The sequence below is a fragment of the Bombyx mandarina genome, chromosome 18, assembly GCF_030267445.1.
Source record: "Bombyx mandarina strain Sakado chromosome 18, ASM3026744v2".
In the NCBI taxonomy this organism is placed as follows: Eukaryota; Metazoa; Arthropoda; class Insecta; order Lepidoptera; family Bombycidae; genus Bombyx; species Bombyx mandarina.
Window position 1 is genome coordinate 8,281,660 of NC_143224.1, and position 11,311 is coordinate 8,292,970.

General features: G+C 37.0%; 2 protein-coding genes across 2 annotated transcripts; one reads left to right on the forward strand and one right to left on the reverse strand.

Annotated features, from left to right (window-relative positions):
• Positions 1-2,438: 2,438 nt before the first annotated feature.
• Positions 2,439-4,266, forward strand: DnaJ-15 (dnaJ homolog member 15). The gene is made up of 3 exons (XM_089734845.1): positions 2,439-2,618; positions 3,097-3,703; positions 3,837-4,266. The coding sequence occupies exons 1-3, from the start codon at positions 2,544-2,546 to the stop codon at positions 4,022-4,024; spliced, it is 870 nt and encodes a 289-aa protein (XP_089590971.1). The 5' UTR covers positions 2,439-2,543; the 3' UTR covers positions 4,025-4,266.
• Positions 4,032-10,914, reverse strand: LOC114248221 (pre-mRNA splicing factor CG9213). Its single transcript, XM_089734844.1, has 5 exons — positions 10,610-10,914; positions 9,467-10,330; positions 8,663-9,046; positions 8,233-8,571; positions 4,032-4,194 (listed from the first exon to the last, which is right to left on the reverse strand). Exons 1-5 carry the CDS (start codon positions 10,694-10,696, stop codon positions 4,060-4,062), a joined length of 1,809 nt encoding a protein of 602 aa, XP_089590970.1. The 5' UTR covers positions 10,697-10,914; the 3' UTR covers positions 4,032-4,059.
• Positions 10,915-11,311: the final 397 nt, after the last annotated feature.

Below are 11,311 nucleotides of genomic sequence, written 5' to 3' on the forward strand. Positions count from 1 at the left end.
TTGGGCATACCACATTTACAGTGGTCAAAGTGTGCAATTTTTTGGTTTGGATACCTCCGGAAGTATAGTAATAACATTGGCAGAAAGTCGCTACATGCTAACAACTGCTACACGAGCGTCCCTTTGGCAGAATTTGTGCTTTCTCCCAATACAGACCTATGTGGCACAGTCAATAAAAAGAAAAGAGGTTTACCGAAAAATGTGATAGATGCTAATGAGGCGATCAGTGAGATTGCTGTGAAAAAAAAGAATGAGAACGTGACAGTACTGAATTGAGGGACAAAAGAGATGTTTGTACATTGTCGACTTGCCACAGTAATGAAATGTCTTCTACATCTGGACGTGTTCCAATACTCAAGCCGAACATGATCCTCAGTTATAACAAAGGAAAAAGGGTATAGATGTGGCTGATCAGATGGCAAGCTACAACTCTCCTATCAGAAAAACCATTACATGGTATAAAAAGGTTGCAACAGACTTACTATCGATAGCTGTAGTGAACTTTACGATCATATATAAAGCGATGCCTCTTGGGAGGAGAGAAAATCTGGGCATTCTAGCAGCATATGAAACCATTGTAAAAAAACTCTTACACGAACTTGCACACCAAGCCAGTGAATTACGCTTTTTTAGCACGAGAAGAACACCACAATCACATACAAGGTCATCAAGACCATCAGGGTTACCAGGGCCATCATCAGGACTGCTTTCTTCTAGTTCAAGTACACTGCTGAGAAGCACAAATTTTTTGGAGTCTTTGGGCAAGAAAGGATCTCGATTCATTCGAAGACGATGCGTGGGATGCTACCAAAACCTCTTTGATGAAGGTTGACTTGCTCCACATGCACGAGCCAAAGCCAAAAGGCAAAAGGGTATCGACGCAATGTGAAATTTGCAAAAAAGCATATTGTGTTGTTTATGTTTCTAAACTTTTAAATTCACCAATAAAAATTTGTTTCTTTTTTCTAAGTTGTTTTATTTTGTGTTGTTATTACAAGAATAAAAAAAAATTATGATATGTTTTTGACTTTTTCCATTTATTATATCCTTGGCCACAAGTCCACAACGAAAACACAAATTAATTTGACAAGTCCGTGGTTCTAGGGCCCGTAGAGAAACACATCGGCTCGTGTACCTCATAACCCTATGAGGTACACGAGCCGATGTGTTTCTGTACCCACACGAACTCGGCGGAACCGCTCACCGTGTACCACACACGTAGCACCGGACTATTAACGTGCTAAACAACATCCTCAAACACGCATCCTTTTCTTGACATCGTATAAATTCGGTAATTCTCGGTACGGTTCGGAAAGTTCACCTGCCGCTATATTCAGACTCGCCAAGTTACGACGGTCGTATTGTAATGAGCGATTTAGTGGGCAACTTCATTCTGTTAATTTTGTGTCACGGTGCGCGCGCATCGTAAAATTTCACTCTCATCAATTTTTTCATAACGCGAATAAAGAAGTATAACTTCGATAAATAGAATAAATAAGTTTTTATAAATAAAGGTCCTCTTCAAACACACTCACATAAAATTTTACGGAGAGCCCTAAATTTAAAGCATTTTTTTTTGTAAACAGCTGTTATAAGATGGTGACCTAATTTATTGATATAAAAAACAAATCCAATTCTATCATAGGGTTTTAAATGTAAAAATACATCAAAATTGTATTGCCAGTTCTTATACTGGAAAAGCTACCCAACTCTCAAAAAGAAAAACAAAAAATTCCTCTATTTTGTGAGATCTTCACTCTATGCTCATGCAAAATCATTTAAATTTCAATTGTAAACGTTTAAAACCCACGGAAAATTCATATTTTTTATTTATACGTACTAAATTGTTCGCATGGCGGGACAAAGTTACTTAAGTTGACGGTACAACTACCTACAAAAATACTAACTCTATGATCTAGGTATCTAGAATTAATATGTCTTATCTTATTAATATGTCTTATGATCTTATATTATTAATATGTCTTATGATCTACATTCACAGTCACAGATGGTGACTTTTTGGTGGGAACACGAGGAGTGAAGTTGTGTAATTTCTTTTATTTTGTCTATTTAGGTTTCTTCAGGTTTAAATGTGTAATAACGGTGGTTTATTAACTGTTTAATATCTGTGAAAGTGCATAAATGTGGGAAAATGAAACAAAGCCGCTGGACGTAACTTCTCGGGCTCCTTCAAAAAATATCAGTAAATGACCACCTTTTTACTCAGATTATATTTCATCTCATTTCATTCAATTTCATCCCAGTAGATTAATGTCTCAAATTAATCATCTTTATTTCTTTTCATTTCACTCCATATTATCATTTTTCATGAAAATAAGAATATAAATTAAAATAAGACATGACTTAAAGGTCTTAGTTATCAGGTCATAAAATCCCATAAAAAAAACAGTCACAGATATTACATAGAATACATACCATAATATTTATGGTTCACAAAGTACCTACCTACCGTATGTAATCCGTATACATAGGTAACTAAAACTCAAACAAAAAATAACATAGGCTTTGAAAATTTCAATAAAATGACGAAAATAAATATTGAAGAAATTGACCTATATGCTGTGCTTGATTTACAAATAACTGCAACCGAATCGGAGGTAAACAAAGCGAACGAAAATACTTATTACATTCTACGTCTACTACCAGCCTTCGTCATGTACTTTAAGCTTAATGAGTCGAAAGGCAACGGTGGTCAAGGTCGAGGACCTTAGTCGATTTGTTTAGATTTCGCCTTGATGTAGCGAGGAACGATTTTAAGCTGATATTAAGCGGCTACCGGTGCCTATAGGCAGCACATCGCGAATATGTACCTCGAGACATTTGTGATTAACTGGTGGTAAGGTAGTCAAATTCAAATTATTTATCTCAACTTGAATGTCCGATGTCTTGAACTATGTGTTAAAAAATGCCACAGCCCTGAGAAGAATGAGCAAACAAACTCAACTAGCTTGTATTTCTTTCACATTTGTGTTCACTAGTTATTAGGTCCATGGTGGCTTATCCATAAACATGGTTTTGTGACCAAAATCATGGTGATAACTTAACAGGTTAAAATTATTTTTTATAATATTTAAGATCAAAAAAGCATACAGAAAAAAGGCTTTACAATGCCACCCAGACAAAAATCCAGATGACCCTAAAGCGGCAGAAACTTTTCACGAATTATCCCAAGCATTAGAAATATTGACTGATACTTCTGCTAGAGCAGCTTATGATAAAGTGCTACGTGCTAAAGCTTCCGCAAAGTTAAGACATCAAGAATTAGACAGTAAAAGACAAAAACTCAAAGAAGATTTAGAAAAACGAGAAAGAGAAGCAGCATCTGGCACACATACAAACCTTACAGATTCTCAGAGACTTGCAAAAGAGATTGAAAGACTACAAAGAGAGGGAAGTCGTCTATTATTGGAAGAGCAACAAAGAATGAAAAATGAAATACAAAAAAGTGTAGAACGAATGAAAGAACCTGTTTGGGATCCAAGTTTGAATAGAATTAAGATTAAGTGGAAAGTTGATAAAACTGATCAGAATAATAGTACTTATGATGAAGCTACATTAAGAAAGTTCTTGAAGAAATATGGTGACATTGTTGCTTTAGTAATATCATCCAAGAGTCGAGGTAGTGCCTTAATAGAATTTGCTACTAAGGAAGCAGCAGAAATGGCTGTTCAGTTAGAAAAAGGTAATCTAAATAGCATTACTTTTTACATACAGTTAAGCTGCCCATGTTAGCTGGTCTCGATACTATAAGAGACATTAAAAAGTTCATGAAATATTTTTTGTGATAGAAATTTATAATTTGAGTGTCATTTCAGGCCTACCTGACAACCCTTTAACTTTAAAATGGGTTAATGATAGACCCGTGCTTACTACCAATAAAACAGTCAATGGAGAACCATCTTTGGTATCAGATAGAGATTATGAGTCTCTAGTTTTCAGAAAAATGAGACAAGCTGCAGAACGACAAAAACTTATTGAAGAAATGATGAAAAATGAAAAATAAAACAAAATAAGTTCTAATTATTTATAAGTAAAACACTATTTTTTTACAGGATCAAATGGTTTCCAGCCATTTATAAATTCTAAGACCTTCTTTCTTTGCACATCACCATATTCTCGTTGTGGGTTTTTCCATGCTCTATGATCTAAGTCCAATATTCCAGCAATTATTTCCTGTAAATGGTAAAGTAAAAATAATGTCTGTTTTTGATAGGGGGCTTAGATATAATTTTTATAATTAGTCTGGCCATAAATACTGTTACATAAAAACTTTTCTTTTTTCAACTTTTTAATTATTTTGAATTTAGAACAAAATAAAAAAAAATTCTTTCGATTTCGCGCCATTTCACATTTTTCGTGTTCATTACTTTTTTATTTATTGCATAGATGGGTGGACGAGCTCTCCGCTTACCTGGTGTTAAGCGGTTATCGGAGCCTATAGACATTACAACGTATTTTTTTTTTTTTTTTTTTTTTTTTTTTCCTACCTAAGCTGAGAGCCTTGAGAGGCTATGTCAGCGTAACCCTAACTTTTGTAGGTGAGCTCACGGGGCTCAAACCTGATGACGTTGCTAACACGAACCCTAGCAAGAGTCGTGCTTCGCAGAATCTACCACCGGATCGGAAACGCGACCCACTGAGAAGATCCGGCGAGAAACTCAGTGGGCTGTGTCTGAGAGTTAATTTACTCGTCGAGCCCTTCGTCGCAAGCGACGGGTTCGACGAGAACGGTGACCGGTGCTTGAATTACCTAAAAGCACCGTTAGTGGATCGGGCGGATTACAACGTAAGTGCAGCCTTGAGATATGAGTTCTAAGATCTCAGTATAGTTACAATGGCTGCCCCACCCTTCAAACCGAAACGCATTACTGCTTCACGACAGAAACAGGCAGGGTAGTGGTACGTACCGGTGCAGACTGACAAGAGGTTCTATCACCAGTAAAAATAAAAAATAAAATACACAGAAATATCCTCTTTACCGATGAAAAAAAATTCACTATTGAAGAACACCACAATAAGCAAAATCAGTGTCATCAAGTGTACGCTCACAGCTCTAAAGAAGCTGCCTAAGTGTTCGGAAAGATACAACGTGGTCATCATCCTGCGTTAGTGATGGTTTGGTGAGGCGTGCCTTATCAGAGTCACAGAACTACATTTTTGTGAAAAAGGAGTGAAAACTTCAGCCAAAGTGTATCAAGATACAGTCTTGGATCACGTTGTGAAATCTCTCAGCAATGCACTTTTTAAAAATATATATATTTTTTTATTTATTTTTATTGCGTAGATGGGTGGACGAGCTCACAGCCCACCTGATGTTAAGTGGTTACTGGAGCCCATAGACATCTACAACGTAGACGCGCCACCCACCTTGAGATACAAGTTCTAAAATCTCAGTATAGTTACAACGGCTACCCCACCCTTCAAACCGAAACGCATTACTGCTTCACGGCAGAAATAAGCAGGGCGGTGGTACCTATCCGCGCGGACTCACAAGAGGTCCTACCACCAGTAATTACGCAAATTATAATTTTGCGGGTTTGATTTTTATTACACGATGTTATTCCTTCACCGTGGAAGTCAATCGTGAACATTTGTTGAGTACATATTTCATTAGAAAAATTGGTACCCGCCTGCGGGATTCGAACACCGGTGCATCGCTTCAACACGAATGCACCGGACGTCTTATCCTTTAGGCCACGACGACTTACTTAATATACTGTGGATTTTCCAGCAGGACTACACCTGGTCACAAGGCACGAACTACTCAAGCCTCGCTTGAAACCAACGTTCTGGGCTTTATAATAGCTGAAGACTGGCCCTCATCTAGCCCAGACCTCAACCCTTTAAACTTCAAATTATGATTAGTTTCAGAGGACATGGCCTGCTCTAAACGACACGGCGACATTGAGTCTTAAAATAGTACATTGTTCACCAAGGGAGAAAAGTGGGACATTTCCTCCCGCGTGTAAAATTGCGAAAAATATTTAATTTTTAACTGATTTTCTTTTAATATTAATAATTTATTGATAGGAGTCAACTGTAAGAGAGAGATAGAGAGACAGAGAAGTCAATATATCCTAATACATGTCTCACTCAGTCTCATGCGCGTGGATAATGCCCTTGCGCTCTTACCCACAGAGGTATTAAATTGAATTTAAGGGCTTGATTGGCCCCTTGGATCGGACTATCTTTTTGTAAGAGGTTTTAAAATAGTTGTCTAGTGGTCATATATAAAAATCTGCTTTCAGAATTTACGTGAAGTAGGTAATGATTTTATGTACCTTGAGTACCTGACACCTGAAAATTAGCCGTCTAAGCAAGCTAGCAGGTAGGCATGCGTCTTTGTACATACACTACATACGCAATCGGCCACATTTCGTTCGTTAGAAAATACGTGACGTCTGGGGGCCCTGTGATCTTGGACTATAAGAACTGTCTGATGAACTCATCTTTGTTTAATACTTCACTATTAAATTTTGTTGCCTTTTGTTTATTTAACTTTTACACTAAACACAATATTGCAAATTACCAACACAACAATGGCGGAGAATTTTAGGTGCGTGAGAGCAGACGTAGACACTAACGCGCATGCGCATTTGTACCCAGGGAGAAAAAGTTACACTTTTTTTCCCTGTACAGCGGGACGAAAACTGAACTTTCGGCGTAGGTAGGAGAAAAAATCTTTGGAGCAAGCAGTGGCGAAATTTCCCTTGGAAACAGTGCGTAAATCCATAGATTCGCGGCAAAACAGATTAAAGGCCTGTCTAAAAGCCAAAGGTTTTTTTTTGGTCAGGAGGAAATCGCCGGACTTCCGCCCTCTCCTGGGGATGGAGGGCGGGACATGTCGGAGTCGAACTGACTAAAACCTCCGCTCAACAACTCATGTCCGAACCTCGCATGAGACAGAACTCATGAAAAGGCAAAGAGGGGACAGTGCGGAGCAAATCTCTCCCACCACCCTGCCCCTCGGGACGCGGGACTGTCGGTACCACGACCACCAGCCCTCTCAGTAGGCAGGCTATTCGGAGCCCTCCTAGATGGCGCCAGTTAGAATGGGTTATCCTACGGAATACCCCGCTGGGTCAGAACCAGCGTGGATCGAGGATATCCGGCCTTCCATCACCTGGATGCTCTTACGTAAAACGCGTGCAGAGCAGCTTGCACGTTGTCTTCTTAGGCCCCCATCACCGGTCCCCAGACCGACATGTGAGGGGGACCTAAAACACTTACAGGGCCATGGCTGGGGCGAGATCCGCCTCCCTGGCCCCGCTCGACGGCGGCGGGCTTGTGGGTCTCTCACGCGCCCCGCCGCCTTCTCCTACGAGATGGTGCACTAGCAGAAGTCGAGCATCGCCTTCCACGACTCGTCGCCGCCGAGCATCGATGCCACAACACTCGGCAACGACAAGTCGTTTCCTATTTTTTTGCGACGAGGTCAGGGCAGACGACGAGCGTGTGCTCTACCGTGTCCAAGTCGCAACCACAATGACGGTACTGTCGTCCGCTCGGCTCCGATCCGGTGCAGGAACTCACCGAAGCCAAGCATGCCCAGTGAGCACCTGCGTGAGCCAGAAAGTGAGGCGTCCTCTGTCACGATTCACCCAGTCCACAAGGGCTGGGCGAATCGCCTCGACGGTCCTGCGACCAGCCGAAGTATCGGCCAGCCGCCTGGACCATAACTTCAGCAAAAGCCAAAGGTGGCCATTTAAAAAAAATGCATTTTCATTTGTAACAACTTATGGCTGGACTAGATATACATATAGTCAAGTAATTTTAAAAAATTGTAGATTTTAGACTTTGCTAGCTTTTGCCATTTCTGACGTCCTTAAAAGACGGTAAGCACTCACCTTCAGGTAGGTCGTAGGTTCATTTGCCCACAAAGGCAATAAAAAAAAGATGGATATAATATTATCTTTTCTGGGAAGATTATTTTTCCCCACTCCTAAGCAGGTGTTTATTATTTTTATTACAAACTGTGATGAAGAAGTTTACAAGTCATCTGAAATTAAATGGCTTCTGGAGCTTGTAGAAATCACAATACTGTAACTCAAATAGGGTAAGAACTGCAACTGTATTGTGTGATGGCTAAGAAAGGATTTGAGCATCACCTTAAGCAGTACAATAAAGAGAAAGCTAATTTTGACTTAAATGAAAATGCATACTTATTTATGTAACAGAATTTTCAAACCAATAACTATATATTAAGATTACCTCTGCAAATGTTTTCGGGAATAATTGTTGATCTTCAATTACATGTGCGAAACCAGGATCCATGCCGAAATCTACCCAGAAATATGGTAGTCCTTTAGGTATTCCTTTCCGAATGCTTTTACCTTTTAGATCAACGACTTTTTTGTTCATAGACCATTCTGCTTCACATTCTAATAATCCTTTCTTAAAATATATAGGTGCTGTATCACCAACATCTCTTGGTAAAGGCACACAATTTATAATCATATGAGGATATTTGTGTAATCTTGAAGCTGTTTCGTAAAATACTACATCTTTATTTTGTGAATTAAAAAAATGTGTCAAGGCTTTCCTATAGTTCTGAAAGGAATAATTCGAGACTAATTGACAAATTGTGTAACACAAGGTTGTATTTTAATAGCGTAAATTTTTAATCAACAGATATGCTTACCAAAATTTCCTCCCAAACATCTTCATCTAAGGATGTGACACAAAGTGAATGCTGTAAAGTAGTAATTAAACAATGATCTTTGACAAGTGATTGTTTTGATGGTAAAGCCAAGTACACCTTGTTACCACAGCTGATCATCATGTGTTTCACCATATTTTTAGAATCTACGCAATATTCACAACCTTCCAAAGATCTTTCAATCCGTATATGCTCATTAATGCTTTTCTGTCTCTCATTTTGACACTCCTTAGCATCATCTCTGTTCTTTGATATATGATCCATGAAGATGTCTGCAAGATCATCATTTGGATTTTTAGATTTACTTGCAATCTTTGCCAGTTCTGCTTCATCATCATAGTTGTTTCCATATTTTTCTTGCTGAAACTGTTTACAATTTTATTAAAACACTATTTAAATTTTGCTACATAAAGCAAATAATAGGTTTGTGAAGATGGATATTATTCTGCACAATATTATGTTGCACAAAGTCTATTTATTTTATTTAAGCTTCACAGTACCATAGGCGGCATATTTCTGATACAATCAGCAATATTCACGATGTGCGTGAACAAATTTCACTAATTCTTTTTTTTAGGTTCGGACTGATCTCTTTTGCATATTTATATATATAAATACTTACACCTCATTATAACAGCATATAACAATATATAAAGCTCTGCTAACACTTAATAACTGTTTCCTCTATGTAAATTTTCTGATAAAAATAAGATGTTTAGTTTCTAAGATTGCTATGTTTGATGTGTCATTTTATATTTTTTGTCAATAAAGGTTTAGAAATCTTACCATTTGAGCTAGGTTATATTTGTCATCATTTCCAAAATATTTAGCTCTTTCACCAGATACATGAGTTTCTGCTTTTCTTTTACCATCACCATTTTTAGCAACACCTCTTTTAAGTTGGGTTAAAGGCATTGCATTTCCTTTTTTGTTGGTAGAAATAAGCATAATTCCTTCATTGTCTTCTTCTTGGCCAGCATCAGGATTCTGTTTTCTATATTCTCTTGCAGTTTCCAATTTTTCTTTTAATTCATTGGCAAGTTTTACATTTCCCATTATTTCAGCTTTTACAATTTTAGCTGCTAGTTTATTCATTTTATCATCAGTTAAATACTTACTCTCAACTGTGTCTTTACATTTTGAATGACTAACTGTTGGTTCTGAATGTTTTTCAACATTAGTTTTTTGTTCTTCACTTTTTCTTTCAGTTTGGTTTAAGCTTTCATTTTTTTTCCATTTGCTTGACCCTCTGTTCTGATATAGTGTCTGCTCTGCTTTTGATGGGCTTCGGTTCTCATACTGCTTTGAGTGATGGTAATCAGATTTATGACCTCTAGAAGATCGTGTATAGTAGTCATCTTCTTCAGATGGTTTGAGGAAAGGTCTTGCTTTCCGAAAACTTTCTTGTGTCTGCGGTAGTCCTGAGCCACCATCTTTCCAGTAAGGATTGAGTTCTCTACTACTAGTTGATGGATTATATGAATCAATACCATTCTTTTTTTTTACATCTCTTGGTGGCTTAATGTCCTGTTTTGAGTATGTTTTCAATAGACCTGTCATTGCCATCCAGTCTTCTCGAGATTCTTTTTGCACTATTGAACTTTCTTTTTCAACCCATTGCTCTGAATCAGAATTTGAAGAACTTGATGACTGTAAGATGGAAAGAAGGGAAATTAAAATTTGTGTTTTGTTGTATTAATAATAGAAGACATAGTGGTCGTAAATTTTTAATAGCAAAAGTACCTACGCAAGTTTTGATTAAAACTCAATGTTTATTTAATAAATCTTTTGAATAAAGTTATGCCTCGAATAAATTAAAATTAAAGTTATATATTCATTAATAGGAAAATAAAGAATAAAACTATAAAAATAAATAAATAAAATTTTGATTGCCTTTAGCGAATTTTAGTTTATTCATGTAAAACTTACGTTAATAATATGTGCTTTTTTTTTACTCTTAAGCTCTTTCGGCTCATGAGATTTATTCTTGTGCTTTTTCTCTTTCATTTTGAACATGATTGCTTCCGTATCTCAGTGGTTAGGCACCTTTATATTATGATATTTAAAATCTTACTCTATCCTTTATATAACAGATTATTTAATTAATTATCTATTTACTTAAGTTTTTTGTGATTTCTCATATTATTATGAACAAACTTAAATAAGTAGGTACACAAATTAAGTGAACAAATAAATACAACATAGTACAATTTTTTTTTTTTTAAGGTATTAATGACCTGGTAACTAAGATTTTTAAGTCGTTTCTTATTTTTTATTAATATTCTTATTTTTTTTTTTTTTTTAAATAATATGGAGTGAAATGAAATGAAGATGATTAATTTGAGACATTAATCAACTGGGACGAAATTAAATGAAATGAGATGAGATAATATGGGATGAAGTATAATCTCAGTAAAATGGTGGTTATTTACTGAGATTTAAAGGAGGATCCCGAGAAGTTACGTTCAGCGGCTTTGCTTCATTTTCCCACATTTATGCACTTTCACAGATACTAAATAGTTAATAAACCACCGTTATTATACATTTAAACCTGAAGAAACACTAAATAGATAAAATAAAACAACTCCTCGCGTTCCCGCCATAAAGTCCCCCATAGAGAAATAATGAGTA